This window comes from Haliaeetus albicilla, chromosome 4 (genome assembly GCF_947461875.1).
Source record: "Haliaeetus albicilla chromosome 4, bHalAlb1.1, whole genome shotgun sequence".
In the NCBI taxonomy this organism is placed as follows: domain Eukaryota; kingdom Metazoa; phylum Chordata; class Aves; order Accipitriformes; family Accipitridae; genus Haliaeetus; species Haliaeetus albicilla.
The window spans coordinates 22,673,354-22,688,684 of record NC_091486.1 but is presented as its reverse complement, the minus strand read 5'-3'; the positions used below and the strand labels follow the sequence as shown (position 1 = coordinate 22,688,684).

The following is a 15,331-nucleotide window of genomic DNA, read 5'->3' as shown; positions in this document are numbered from 1 at the left end:
AAAAAGCACAAAGAGTTGCAACAGTAAGAATTAATCACAAAATTAAAGATAAGGCTGAGTCAGATAACCTTAGGGTAAAAAAAGCAAACTAAAGTGAGATTTCATCTCTCTAGAGAAAGGGTGGCAAAATTAGATCCATCTGCTTGACACATTTGTAGATTTGTGATTAGACAGTAAAAGCACAGCTCTGCCCTGATACAGTTTTTTTTCTGGCACTAAACTTATAGCTATGCTGAGGTTCCAATTTGCAGGATCAGTGAAACTTTTCTCCATAGCTTAGTAGCTGAATTTAAGAAAGATATATTTCTGAGGAGGAGCCAGTCTTTTAGTTGTTCTTAACATCTTAGGACATACGCATTTCTTATATTAAAATTTCCTTCAATCTGTTAGGCTACATAAAAAAATCATGCACATTTCAATTATCAAATATTGGTGTTGCTATAGTTTTGATTAATTCTTTGTATTCCATGCTTCAAAAATCTATCCTTAGAAAATTTGATTTCTTTGCGATTCCGCAAAACTCTCTTAGTTCTCTGCTCATGTCTAGCAGCCCACAATACCCAAGGCCTGGCCAAAAGTATGTGAGACCCAAAGCACTTCAAATCAGAATTCCAGCTCTTAGGCCTGGGTGTGCAAGGATGGATGCTTTAAATGCAAAGTGGTGAAGTGTGCAGATTTCAGCAATGGTTATTCAGTGCTGTAGGAGATGTTTATATGAGCTAAGTAGTGCCATTTTATTCCTGAGGAGCTGGCTAAATTAACTTAGTCAAAATGCCTCTCAGTCAGCTATTCTGTTCCAGCAAAAACTAGGTGAGTGGTTGACTGTGGTAATTGCAGTAAGCCTAAAATGAGAAGAAGGTGCATTCATCTTGCCTACACTACCCACTGGTGATGACTTCCCCAGCGTTTTGACCTTCAATTTCATGTCCCTTGTGTGCTAGCCCTGGGGCAGAGCCTGCTGCTGGCTCTGTGCAGCCAAGTGCTGTTCAAACAGAAGTGCCATGGCTTTGTATGGTATTGGGAATATTTATCTACTGCAGCAGTGTTGGCTGTTTAACAGCAAATAAATAACACAATAAATTCTATCCTAGAAACCCGCCATTGACTGCATGTCAGAAGATGGCTACAAGCTGGATAAAGTACGAGGTGAAATTGAATTTCATAATGTAACATTCCATTATCCCTCCAGACCAGATGTAAAGGTAATTATTCATCATCCATCCTGTGAACACAACTACTGCAAACAATCAAAATATCCTGGTTCTGCCAGCAATTTCTAGATTTTCAGTAGAGTTTGTTTTCCAGAAGCCCAGACCCTCTGTTTAAAAGTAGACTAAATAATTCTTCTATTAAAGGGTTCTTCTACTTACCGTTCTGCCTATTTTACCGTTCTGCCTATTTTACCATTCTGGCATATCCATTGCCATACGTATTCCTTGCTGCTGAACATAAACTCATAGTAATTTCAGACAAATTCACCTGCATACAGCTTCTCTTACAATCAATTATGCACTTGTACCAACATGCGCTAGAATAGGACACAAAGTAATAAGCTGAATGGTGCAAGGATATTTTATAAAACTCTTTCATTACCCTGGGGACATGCAATGTGACCCATTAAGATGCTAGGAAAAAGTACAAGAGCCTTGGCTGTATACCCCATTATTTCTCTACTACTGTGTTTGAATTGACAAATTCTCCTTGGAACAGCATACTATGGGACAAGCAAATGAGTGCTATTGCTTCTAAAGACAAGCATATGAAGTATCAGATTTTTCTACATAATTTCACTGTTACATTCTTAATATTTATGCTTTAACAAGCATTCATAATACATGTACAGTGTTCTTTAAAGGGGATTTATTGCCAAGTTCTCCAATGGTGTTAACTTGACTAGTTCTTAATTATGAACAACAGGAACAAACAAAGATCAAAATCTGCCTGCTTGTCATGGAAAACAGTGCTCTGCATTTATAAACTCTTCAAACAATGTAAAAATATTTGGCTTTCTTCTTCCTTTTTCTTCATAATATTTTTCTGAATTTCATAAAATTGCTTTGAATCTCTATTTTAAGATACACGATATACCCACTTGGTTGTATGACTATGAGAGAATTAGAATGGATAGATTCAGTTTATTATTTCTTTTCCTCTCCAGATTTTGGATAACCTTAATATGGTTATTAAAGCAGGGGAGACAACAGCTTTTGTTGGAGCTAGTGGAGCTGGAAAAAGTACAACTATACAGCTCATCCAGCGTTTCTATGACCCCAGTGACGGCATGGTGAGTATACCAGCCTAGAATGTGTTTCTCTAGCCTTAGGGACTTGAAAGAATGACATGGTTTCTTCTCCAAGGTGGGAAGGAAGACTCCTAACTTTATTTTCTTTTTTATTTCAACAAGCAAAATACCTTCTTGTGCATTTCAGGGGATGCTGAACAGTCTTATCAAAAATAATCATGTGAAAGAAAAAGACTTAGGAGAAAATAAAAATTCAATGCTAAATCTGAGTAGAAACTATACCTATAGATACAATAATTCAGGAGTGACAAATCATTTTCCATTCTGGAGAACACAGTATTGAACATTTAATCATTGTCCCATAATATTGCTTTAGTATATGCAATTACCATTTAGTAATGGATTGGCTAAGAATATGAATTTCATCTATTAACAATCTCATTCCATTTATGTGTTCCTAGTTGGCACAAATCACATACATGGTGACATGTATTTGAATGTATAAAAGACAAAGAACCAATCTATTGTAAACATATAATCATAATTTTGGTTATTACTTTCCACCAAGTTTTTTTTCTGAGGCCAAGAAAAAAGAGGTTTTGGGAAATGAAATCAAAGAGCACAACTCCTAGGCCCAAGAACTAGCATATACTACTGCCAATGCATTGCATTATTTTATGTATGAAAGCTGTTGTTTACACTGGTCATGGAAATACAGCATCACAGGCTCTTCATTTCCATTGTGTCTTTCTTTGTCTCTGAGCTGGAGGGGATAAAGTCCCTAACTTTTTTTCTTTTGTCCATGTTTTAATTGGCTTCTGTAGATTACCCTGGATGGCCATGACATTCGTTCCCTTAATATCCAGTGGCTACGCTCACAGATTGGTATTGTTGAACAAGAGCCAGTTCTGTTTGCCACCACAATTGCAGAGAACATTCGCTATGGTCGGGATGAGGCTACCATGGAAGACATAATCAAAGCAGCCAAACAGGCCAATGCTTACAATTTTATCATGGAATTGCCGCAGGTATGCTGTGCCTTGTAAAATGTTTGGCAGAATTTGATGGAAAAATAGAGAATCCTCTTGTCCCTCCCCCATTCAGCCATTTGCGCTCAGGTGGAAGGGCAGAAGATTAATATAGATCGTAGGCAGCAACCTTTCCTTTGACTAGAGTTAATTAGGTCTTACTATGTGTATGTCACCACACTTAAAAAAAACCCCACAAAATGAGAAGAATTAGTTCCTCAGGAATCATATGCACAATATTCAATATCATGGTAATAATCATAGCATGATTTTAAAATATGTATTTTTCATGCTGTGGAGATCTGTTTCTGCTCAGGCCAAAAGCAATTTAGAGCCCAGGCTCTCACTAGCCAGCATATGTTTCTGAGCAGTCTGTACTGATTCTCACAACCTCATCTCTTTGTACGAGCTCTGTAAGTTAGCTGGAGGTTCCCTCTTCCCTAGTTTCTTCCCTTATGATGACAGGGCTTTGATTAGTCCTCTGGTATCCTCCTTACAAAGCCTATATTTGATAGTACTGGGCTGTTTACTTTTCTAGAATGTTATTTTGCCAAGTAGCTTCTCAAAGGAAGACGTTACAACAGTGAATCTGATTGACAGGACTGAAGTACCATTAACTAATGTCAGTACATAATTTTTATCCTCCATCTATGCATTTCCAGGCTTCCAGGAAACTATTCGTAGAAAGACTGTATAAAGGCCCCTGTTTATTTCCTGGAAATGGGGGAATAAACAAGATTTGGCTCCAGGTGAATATAATTAGCCTGGCTCTCGAGATGCTAGGCTTTATGTGTTTGTTTAATTCTCTGCTTGAACCTGATGCCACCAGAGTATGATGTCCACGAATCACAGACACAGTGTTCATGAGTCACAGGCCATCAGCAGACAAGTCCAGCTCTATGGAAAGTTGGCTGGTGAGTCATCTGATGGAGAGTAGGCAGGCATTTCCCCTCCATTTCAGCATTTGTTGATAGAGTTGTTCTGAGCCAAACCAGAACATTTCAGCTTTTTATCAGTACATACTTTTGGCTTGGGATTTGAACCCCAGTTCAGGCAAAATTATGTTGTTCAATATGAAGGAAGTTATTTCATCAGCTCTCCTTTGAACCTGGTACACTAACAATGTTTGTGTCTTTCAAAGACGATATTTTTTTAAGTCTACTCCCAGGACAAATCTGAGAGACATTGTACCAATGTCTTCACCAGAAGGTTAACAGACCTTTTTGTTACCTGTTTCATTTTCATTTTTCTCCTCCACACAGCAATTTGACACTCATGTTGGAGAGGGTGGAAGCCAGATGAGTGGAGGTCAAAAACAGAGGATAGCTATTGCTCGAGCTCTTGTGCGAAACCCAAAAATCCTGCTACTGGATATGGCTACATCAGCACTTGATAATGAAAGTGAAGCTACTGTCCAAGAAGCACTTCATCAGGTTTGCTATAGCATAGCATAAATCAGACTTAAAAGGGCAGAAATTATTTTTAATGCACTCTGCAGCGGGTGCTGCTGAATTGCAACAAAGCAGTGAGAAGATTTTCTTAATAGCTGTTTCATATGCACAAGTAGAACCTTACTATTATTGACAGAAAATAATTTTTTCATACATTGGGACATTAACTGAAATCTATAGCTCCCTTTTCTCAGAAACAGATGCTCATCTATGGGCTATGGATGGAGTTCAAGTCAAAGTCAGCTGAAACCACTAGAAAGACTCCTGTTGATTTGTCCAAACTTTAGATTACATACTGTTGGTTCCAAGCATTTCTGTTTGCTGTTCTGGGAATGGAGCTGTTATTGTTCCCTGTCAGGCTCGCCTTGGCCGCACAGCAATCTCAATAGCTCACCGCCTGTCAACCATCAAAGCTGCCGATGTCATTGTTGGGTTTGAGCATGGAAAGGCTGTGGAGAGAGGAACTCATGAGGAACTCTTGAACAGGAAAGGGGTTTATTTCATGTTGGTGACCTTGCAAAGCAAAGGAGACACAGCACTTAATAGAGAAGCAACAGAAAGTAAGTGTTTTGTTTTCCTTTATAAAATGATGTAAAATTCCACAGAATGCAGATGATTTTTTTTTTTTAACGGCTGAATTTTAGCATTCATAGAAGTAATACATTGATAGCCCTGGGCAAAGTGTTTTTACTGCATATGCCTGAATGACCTTCCTACTATAGATCTGCCCTGAAACGTTAATCCTGACCTGCAACACCCATCATTTTATAGCTCCATTTAGTGCTGACAGTCCAGTGCTGCTGCATTTGAAATGCAAGCAAATGACAGAGTATGCTGAAACCACCTTATTTGTTTTGCTAGAGGCAGATTTGAATCAAAGCTTCTGGAAATGGAGATCTAATAGAATGATCTGTTGTATTTTTGTGGAGCATCATACCTTGGATATGATTATCTTAAAAGAAGAGAGAAATTACAGCGCTAAAATAGGGAACAGCTGTTAGCAGTCACACCACAAGTGAGATGGTCCTTGGGTTAATATTCAGTTAACTTCACCATGTCAAATACCAATATAAAACTTGTGGTACATGTAAGTTGAGTAGCAAGGTTGTATTACATTCCTTGTCTTCTACAAAGTATTCCAGTTATGACTTGGAGACACTGCACTTTTTTGCAGAGCCACAGTGGACTTCGGTTGTATTCAATTTTAGCACAAACTGAAGAGGTCTATATACTATATTTTACAGCAGAAGAAAATAACGTGGTTGAGCCAAATCTTGAGAAAGTCCAGTCATTCAGCAGAGGAAGCTATCAGGCCAGTTTGCGGTGAGTCTTAAAAATGATTGTAAATCTCAATATGTTTCCAGACCTCTACACTTCATCCCACTATTCCAAAATCCAAATAGTGCTGATGAATCACTTCTCTGTATGTTGCGTATGAGAGGGTGGAAGGGCTGCAAGCATTTTGCTAAGACAGAGTTCAGTTCAGAAGAAATGGCTTGGGCAATACATTACTGATTGAAGGCCCATGGATAAATAGCAAGACTCTTAATTTTACTCCCCTTTCTACCCATAGTACCTTCTCTCCAATTCTGGTCTACTGTGTTAATGTTCCATTTTTAATATTACTACCATACAGCCATATATTTGTATTACCTAATTCATTTTCAGTCCAGTCACTTGAAAAATGACTTGCTGTGCAATTACTTGAGAAATCAATGCAATGTACAAGGACATTTTTATTATGGCTTTTACTTGATGAAAGTTAGAGCATTTTACAAGCCAGACTGTCTTGTAGCTAGACACTTACTATTTCTTTCAGGCAAGCCTGTGTCAGACAAGGCAAATGAATGTCTCCTACATTACAGGGTTATGTTTTGTCAGGGATAGAGGTGGATTGCTTCAGCATCCTTTTTTGCTGGACCAAATTACTTGATAGTGATAATGGTGAATTGACTTGGTGTGTAAACATCTTGTGCAAATATAGTAGGATACACAACAATTTTACTTAACAAATACACAGTGCAGGGTACATATGAGACATCCGAGTGGTGGTGGCGGAATACGATTTTGAAAAGTATTTGTCCCTGTTGTGGGATATTTTCCTCTCAAGAAGTTGAGACAACATAGAAAAAAGAAAGAAAAAGTCCATGGGATTCCTATGATTTGCTTCAGTGAATTCTGATTTAGTTGATATGAAAACTGCACCTGCTTTGCGAGCAAGTCTTGTGTTACTGAGCTGTGAAGAACAAACCGTTTCTGTCCTCTTTACAGAGCTTCGCTTCGGCAGAGGTCCAGATCTCAGCTCTCTAATGTGGTCCCTGACCCTCCATTATCCATTTCAAGAGATCATGCAGAGTCTATGTATCTTATGCCTTCTCATGGAGAAGATGATGAACGAGCAAAAAAGGTCAGGTCTAATAGTTTGTTATTGAATTTTCAACTGAACAGGCTATATACTTGGTAATGATAACCTGTATATGTATGCCTCTGTTATAGGAGTTGTTGGCAGATATGTACGTCTTCTTAGATTGATCCTTCTCTCTACTTAAACAAACCACAGCTTCAGTTCTTATCCTCTGTGTAAACCCTAGACTACATTTTGATGGCTGTTATGCTTATTGGTCCCTATAACATTTCTAGCAGAACTTGACCTGTTGGTAAATTGATATATGTTGTAGATTAAGTTGAAAAAGCATATTCATAAAAGCTGAAGTAACTGACAAAAAGCAAATGCTCAGTCTGTGAGATGTAACAGCCACTCAGTGATACAAACAACACTGCTTCTTGTTCAATAAAGAGTAAATTCACTTTTGCCTCAAAATCTTTTGGAGACTTGTGTAAAGAGAGACTCTCATTGCAACCTAACCCAGAGTCCTTTTACTGAGAGTGTCCTTGTGCAATCAACTGGCATAGAAGATAAAGACAGCATGCCTTAAAATTATGCAGAATATGTGGGAATATATACAGTGGGTTTCCAAAGTGCTTATGAAGCTCCCTGCACCAATTTGCATGGCTACGTTGTTCAGTGCAGAGAGCAGCAGTTAGAAGTTACTGTTCTTGCTATTTCTAAGCCTATTCTGTGGATAAATAGAGGGCCTTAGCGCTGTCACTCTGGCACTAGCTCGGAAGGGAGAGAAAATACAAGATGCTTCCACCCATTCCTCCTTGCACATTTCCAGCAGATAGGTCTTCACAGTGTCTCTTTTGTCTGGGCATTCCCAGCCATATGAACTGAGGGAGATGAGCAGGGCTCAGCACACTGAGTGTTACAAAAATTCTGCACAAATCAAACTGCAGGGTAGGTTATAATTTGATGATGAATATTCTGCTCTTGCTGGGAATAATTATGGGAATTCAGCATATAGTCTGAGGGTGTTTCACAGAAGGGAGGTGTAATTTGCATGTATAAAGCCTGAATGCAGCTATGCCTCTGAAATCTCTCTTGTTTTAATTATATAGCATACCTGTTAATTTGATGCAGAGTCTGATCAGTGTGTTCACCCACAATACTTTAAAATAATATTTAAGAAGATTCCATGAGTGATGCAAAAAGCTGCTTGTGAGGAAGAAGTTTAAGTTTTGGCACTGCCTCATCTGGAGGCAGCAAAAAGGGAACAGCCTGTTTCAGTGGCAGAAAATCTTAAACTGGTTGTAATTAACCTCTTAAATTGGAATCAGTAGAGCTGCACAAGGCATGAATCTCTCCCTTTTTCTCCAGGGACAGTAAAGGTAATAATTTATGTAACCCTGTTGTGACACCCTAAACCTACAAAAGAGCTCCAGACAGCAGCCAAGACCCATCATTGCCCCTTCCTGTACAAAGCTAGAGCAGCTGTTTGGGCGCTAGATGACCATTTAACAGACTATTTTATCTTACTGTCAAAGGGATAACATCACTGGGGGAGTGCATTTGCTTCATAAATCCAACCTATTTTTTTAGGAGTCTGCTGTTGTGGAGGAAGATGTCAAGCCTGTACCATTTACCAGAATTTTGAAATACAATGCCTCTGAATGGCCATACATGGTGCTTGGATCTCTGGCAGCAGCTGTGAATGGAGCAGTCAGTCCACTCTATGCTTTGTTATTCAGTCAGATTCTTGGGGTACGTTATGCTAACCTTTTAAAGTGTGTTTTAGCTCTGAAGCAGAGGGGAGTGAAGGTATGATGCAGAACTTGACATGTTTTGGGCAAATCTTTAGATCTTGTCAAGTAAATGGGGTTAGCCTTCTTGCCTATGAACAATTATTCAGTAGAGATATTTATATCACTGTCATCACAGTATCATTTGAGCTCTTTGAAGGGGGAGGCTTATTAGCATTTGTCATGTGTTCTTCATCATCTCTCTTGTTCACTCTCCAGGAACTGTTGGGAGTGAGTTTTTATTACTTGCATACAGTTTATTTTAGATGAGACAAGGTGTACCTCACGTGCAGGTGCAGTGGAAAGATATGCAGAGGTTCTTCCCTGCAGAATTTTATTCTACAGACTTAGCCAAGCCTTTGAGAAAGCTTTGGATCAGATCCAAAAAATACTTCACTTTTTTTGTTCGTATATTTCAGGCAGCTGTTTGTTGCCTGCTCCCTGCAGAATGCCCAGGGAGAGGTAGAAAATTGTAACAGGGTTCATAGCTGCCAGCAACAAGTAGACTTGCATCAACAAGTTTGGAAGACAAGCAGGACGTAGGAATATGCTTTAAACCTTGGCATTCACTAAAGGATGCATTACCATCAAAATCCACAGCCTTGCTTGAAAAGAGTTCAACCATGACTGTTTTTTCCTTCAAAAACTTGCTGTAATAGAAAGAGGATGCTTCCCCTTTTGTAAAACAGCTTTTTTGGGAAACATTTGCCAAGCTAGTGGGAAACTGGAGGGGCTGCCTGAAGAAATTCAGTGCTGCTCTAACTAATGGCAAGGAAAGTGTCCTAAATTTTTCAAGAATTAGGAGGATGGAGAAAACCCCTCTGTTGATGCTGTTTCTTATCAGGTAAAGTAATGACACATTCACTGGGAAGAAAATGGGAATGCCACTATTGTTTTGTGGTTTGTGTACCCACCTGAGATAGGATAAAACTTGTGTTGTGATTCCCACTTACTTGTTTAGGTCATGGTAGGTACATTTGTGGGCAAAGAATATATGACCTAAAGGGCAGACAATCTTCTAGCAACTGGAGGTCCAAAACCTATCAGGGAGGAAAGAGTGAATGAATGAACGCCCCAGCATCTGAGCTACTGATTAGAAAAGGATTGAGAAAATGCTCCTAATAGCAGTGCCAGCAATCTATCAAAAGAAAGATTGACCTTTTGCTGTTAGTTTTTTTGGCAGGTTGTTTTGGCTTAGACATTTCTCTCTGGGAAGTTACTCAGGACTTTGAATCACATTTACTTGCAGCTTGATGTTTGCTAGCTGAGATCCAGGGCCGGGCAGAGCAAAAGACATTCCAGTCCCTCTTGACCCACTTAGTGGCTCCTGATCCATGTGCTTGGCCTTTTAGCAGTAGGTGTGCCACCTCCAAACACTTTTTGAGTGTCTAGACATCATGCCAAGGACTGTGGCTTTCACTAGACAGCAGGTGAGACACTGCTATGTGCATTCCTTTTGAGAGAGGTTTTCTAGACACCAGGTCCTGCAAGATGCTAAATGCCTTCATTGCCAGGGATGAATTTCTTCTCTTGAAGGTCTCAGTCCATCAAGTGAGAGAGGCTGCAGGAAAAATAAACAAGCCAAAATGAACATGAGCAAAGTCCAACATCTGTGTTTCATTACTCATAAATTTAAAACATTTCTGACTGGTGCCAGGGCAGTCAGGCAGATGGAATATGCATCTGCTTTCTAAGCTGTCTGAATATCAGCAACGATATTGTGACAGACACGTGGGCTTGTACTCTGGGACCAATATGCTGGGGAAGTGAGGGGAAAAATCCCCACAGCTATGAAATGAAAGGATAAATTTAGCAAAGTCTGCCTTGAAGGTTCTCAGAAATTAATCCCCAAAAGTGAATGAAGAATGGGATAATAGTAGATATGTCTTCTGATAAGTTCAGATCAGAAGTGTACCTTTGGAACAAATTTCTCAGTAGTTGCTTCTTACTATGCTTTGGTTCCCACTATGGACCTGTCTCAGAGTATGGGAAATGGATCCTTTCCATTGAAACTCAACTGGAAGATGTGCTCCGACTGCTGTTGGACATGTAGCCCATGGCCCCAATAAAAGATAGTCCACGCTAAAACTGCTGAAACTTATAGAACCTGAACATGGACACCTCAGCAACCACTCTTTCCTTTTATAGACCTGATGCTATTGTCCATGCTACATGTTACTGTAATCAGTGTTATTTTTTTAAATCAAGAACATAGGTCAAAAACATAGCTGAGCATGTTAGTTCAATTTTACAGGACAGATTTGCAAGGGGAAAAAAATGCTCTGTTTGCAATACAGAGATCTCTTCCCAATGAATGTTATCCACATTTCCTTCTGTAGGACTATAAATGCTATTGCTCTCAGTTTAGGGCGAGTGTAAGCATGTACTTCAGCCCATTGCTTTTCTTGAGCTGGGATGCTTCCTTAAATTTAAAGCTTGCAATAGGCGTCCCAGACTGACCAATAACTGGCTTCACCAGAAACCCTCAAGGTGTCTTGCAGACATTGCATTTCTCTCAGCCTTTATCTAGGAGCAGTGGAAAGCCTGGCCACAGGAACTGGGAAGGCCTTTCACAACATGTTTCTTGCATAAGAGAAAGCAGGGGAACTACTTTGAATGTGGGTGATATGGATAGACTATTAAAGCAAAGGCTCACAGCACTGTCCCTTTTCATGAGCACCTTTCATAAACAGGGGTATGGATCCAGCCTCCCTGAAATCAGGAACTGTGTTGCCTTTGACTGTCTTGAAATGAAGGCTCCTACATAATCTTGCCTACCATCTAGCCATATAGAAGCAATGAACAAAAGTTTATTTATAACAAGCATAAATACTTACTGGGACTCACTGTAGGGTTCTAGGGCAAGTGTTTATCTCTTATTTCAATGCTCAGTCTTGTATTTGGTATTTATTTATTCAACTATAGAGAAAAATTTCGAAGTGTGAAAAGAAAAAAATGTTAAGTTCAACCCACGTATGGGGCCATCCCAGTGTTTCTGGATGAATGTGCAGAGAGAGCACGCAAATCACTTGTGAAAAAGCCATCAGCATCTCTGGAGAGTGATGTTTTTCATCCCAGTTCACATCTATATATTTATTATGATCCATCACATACTGTGTTTATCATACTGTTTATTATTTACTCATTAGAATTCTTATTCATTTCAACAGAGATTTTGCTGATGTTTTTTCATATGAAAAAGTACCACAGCACTGTAATTAACATGACATACATGTTAACAAATGTTCACAATGATAAGTAGTTAGTTATTCCCCTGGTTATGTTTTAGGCTAGCTATGCATGTGGCATGACTGCTACTGTGAAGTGCATTTTCCCATTCATGCCTAGAAATTGCATACCATGATGATACAGAAAATACCACCACAGCAATTCTAAATACAGAATCCTTGCAGGACACACTTTATGCATGCACTGAGTTCACCTTGTATCTCATTCAGACCAAGTATTTAACTAGAATACTTCCTACAGGGGAAAAAACAAACAAACAAACAAAAAACCAACCCAAAAAACCAAAACCAAACCCCCAAAACAGTAATATCTTTTCTAGATACGTAGGTTACAGAGATAGATGAAATCTGCTCACAGCCTGTTCAATTCAGGATCAAACATGGATTACTAAATGTACAGTGGGTTTCATTATGGGGATAGGAACAGCAGCAAACCATTATATGTTTTGTTCTTATTATGGCAGATTAAAACATGCTTGGTGATTTTTTTTTTTTTTTTTAAACAAAGATTAATCTGAGAAAGTAATATGCCTTGCTACTGATAAGACAGCAAGGCATTGGAACGGCTTTTAGCTTGAAACACTAAGTGCTGTCTTGATATTATAATTTTGGATTTTGCAGGATTTATTTTGTTGCCAAGGTACTGATGTACAAAGTTAAAATACTTGAAGTGGAATTCCCACTAGAGAGCAGCTATTTCTTTTTCTCAAATTCATGCTCTAATTCCTCTCTGTTACTTTGATGCATAGCTCACTTTGAACTGTAAATAACTTGAGTTGACCTTTTAAGACTAGTACTTAAGTTTATTTTTGTAGAATTTTATATTTTGCAGCTGTAATGAAAATTCCTTCTTCTCTTTCTACTGTTAAATACTTACCTAGAAGACTTTAAGCTGGTTTTGATTTAAGGAAATGTCAAATGCACAGGTTATTTTTAATTACACCTTACAGATAACAGATTGAGAGATTAGTCAATTTATAGTAATTTTTACCTGTGAAATCCAATTAGAATTAACTTAAGATTAGTGGAGAAGTATAAACATGAGCTGTGGCTTATATCTGCAAGTAGCAGAAGTAGTTTAACAACTTCAGGTAGGTTAACTGACCTACATATCAACGGCTCTGACTGAAAGGAATTGCTGAAGGATGGCTACTTAGATTTGGACCACTACTTCAGCAGCAGCCAGTAATGCTGGCAGGTGTTGAAAAAGGCCAGGTATTAAGAACAAGCGATAAAAGGAAAATACCATGGTGACTGGAGTGGAATGGGGTGGAGGGGCTCTACTTTTAAGCACTAGTGCTTTTTCTCAAGTACCCAGCAGTAAGCAAATAGCTCGTATCCACACTCCTTCAGTAAAAGACAATAGGTTCCTCTTGAAGCCTACTTCTAGCATTTGTTGGTGTTGTGCAAGGAGAGTCATGCTAGGGTATAATTATTACACAGACTAAAGTTGCAATTGGCATAGATTAGAGAGGAGGTAAGGGAGCTGCTGCACTGTTGCTTTGTCGCTATGCTATTTATTTCATTACTATCATCTGGGTATCACACTGGATCTTGTTTAGAGTGGGGGGATGTTTGATTAATTATAACTAGGGATGGGCAACGAGTAATAGCAGTACATGCAGACATCAAATATAATAAACTTGTTGTTTAATAGGAGTAAAAAGCATTATGCTGTACCCAGGCTCACCTTAGGAAAAATAAGGAATCAGGCCTTTGCAAGGGGTGAGGGAGAGCTCTGTGTTCTGGCTTTGGTTCTAGGCTTGGCCTCTGCACTTGGCAATAGGGATTCATGAACAAACTTCACACACAGCAAAACTGACACTTCTAATATGACGCCACCCATTTTTTTTTCAAAGACCTTCTCCATTCTTGATGAAGAAGAACGAAGAATCCAGATCAATGGTGTCTGCCTACTCTTTGTCTTCGTTGGAATTCTTTCATTTTTCACACAGTTTCTACAGGTAATAGCAGTCCGGTATGGGTAAATTTTGTTTCTGATCCCTTACTCTGTGGGTATCTCTTTCTGTACAATATTTGTATTTATTTTTACGCACCCCAGGGATACACCTTTGCCAAGTCTGGTGAGCTGCTTACAAGACGGTTAAGGAAAATTGGTTTCCAGGCTATGCTAGGGCAAGACATTGGTTGGTTTGATGACCAGAAGAACAGCCCTGGTGCTTTGACTACAAGACTTGCAACAGATGCCTCACAGGTCCAAGGGGTAAGACCTGGTAGCTTAAGAATCATTTTACTATAAGCACTGATTGAAGGCTTATTTTGGCATATTGTCACAGAAATTAGCTAGCATGCTGTCACGACCCAGACTGGACAAACTAGGGAGTCGTGTTTAATTTGAAATTCCCTTGGGCTAAATTAAGGTGAAATGACACCAAATGATCAGTTAAAGATTTTATTCATGACAGAAGCAAACTGAACTGGGGAGGCATGGTAGTAGGTAGCAGGGTTTCTCACAACAGGAATTGGCATAAGACTACTTCTGTAAACCATGTAACCCAGGGTAACCATAGACATCAACTCAGGAGATGTATATACATCAACAAGGAGATCCCTCCCGTTGAGTCACGAGGTTCAGAGCAGACCCCCTTGCTTTCTAGACTCCTCCTCAGAGAAGGGCCCAGAGGTGGCTGGATCCACTCTTAGTCTCAGACTTGGTCAATAGTTTATGTCTTGAAACAGATGAGGTGTAGGGATTATGGAAAAGGAAAGAGAGAAGAAGACAGAGAAAGAAAAAGGAAGAGAGAAAGATTTCACCGGTCCTGGGTCCAGCATTGGTTCAGTCAGCTGAGGGGTCCAGTGCCAGTGGGCTTGTGCGCCTGGGGCTTCAGTTTGTGTCCTTTTATCATCCTTGCCCCTCTTTTGGGCAGGCACCTATGAGCAGTTTGTAAGCCTTTGGACTTGGGAGTCGTTTGTGGAGTAACTTCTCCTTCCCTGCAGACACGGCCATTGTTTGATCTTTGTATCAGAACAGCTTATCAGAAGAGGGAGCTGCGCACCCCCCAGCACACCCTCCCCCTCCTGTTGCTGATGTCTGAGCTGATGGGCTTTTCACCTTGGTTCCTTGCTGTGTAGGGTTTGTCTTTAAGCAGAACTTGCCCCACCACAATGTTTGAGACATTAACTCTTTCTGTCTCTCACACATGCAACCAGCGAGGTCAATGTAGATCAATCCTTGGTCAGTCAATTAAGCTATTTCTATGT

At 39.5% G+C, this 15,331-nt stretch overlaps 1 protein-coding gene across 3 annotated transcripts in view; it reads left to right on the top strand.

Moving 5' to 3' along the window:
- Nucleotides 1–15,331, top strand: part of ABCB11 (ATP binding cassette subfamily B member 11) — a 54,802-nt gene that overhangs the window by 27,497 nt on the left and 11,974 nt on the right. For 2 of the 3 annotated variants that reach the window (XM_069781312.1, XM_069781311.1), the window contains 10 exons: nucleotides 1,092–1,202; nucleotides 2,159–2,284; nucleotides 3,067–3,270; nucleotides 4,533–4,703; nucleotides 5,080–5,281; nucleotides 5,966–6,044; nucleotides 6,993–7,128; nucleotides 8,662–8,823; nucleotides 13,969–14,073; nucleotides 14,172–14,333. In XM_069781312.1, coding sequence (XP_069637413.1) covers nucleotides 1,092–1,202; nucleotides 2,159–2,284; nucleotides 3,067–3,270; nucleotides 4,533–4,703; nucleotides 5,080–5,281; nucleotides 5,966–6,044; nucleotides 6,993–7,128; nucleotides 8,662–8,823; nucleotides 13,969–14,073; nucleotides 14,172–14,333 — 1,458 coding nt within the window. The remainder of the gene's footprint in view (nucleotides 1–1,091; nucleotides 1,203–2,158; nucleotides 2,285–3,066; nucleotides 3,271–4,532; nucleotides 4,704–5,079; nucleotides 5,282–5,965; nucleotides 6,045–6,992; nucleotides 7,129–8,661; nucleotides 8,824–13,968; nucleotides 14,074–14,171; nucleotides 14,334–15,331) is intronic. The other variant, XM_069781313.1, reaches the window with a different exon arrangement.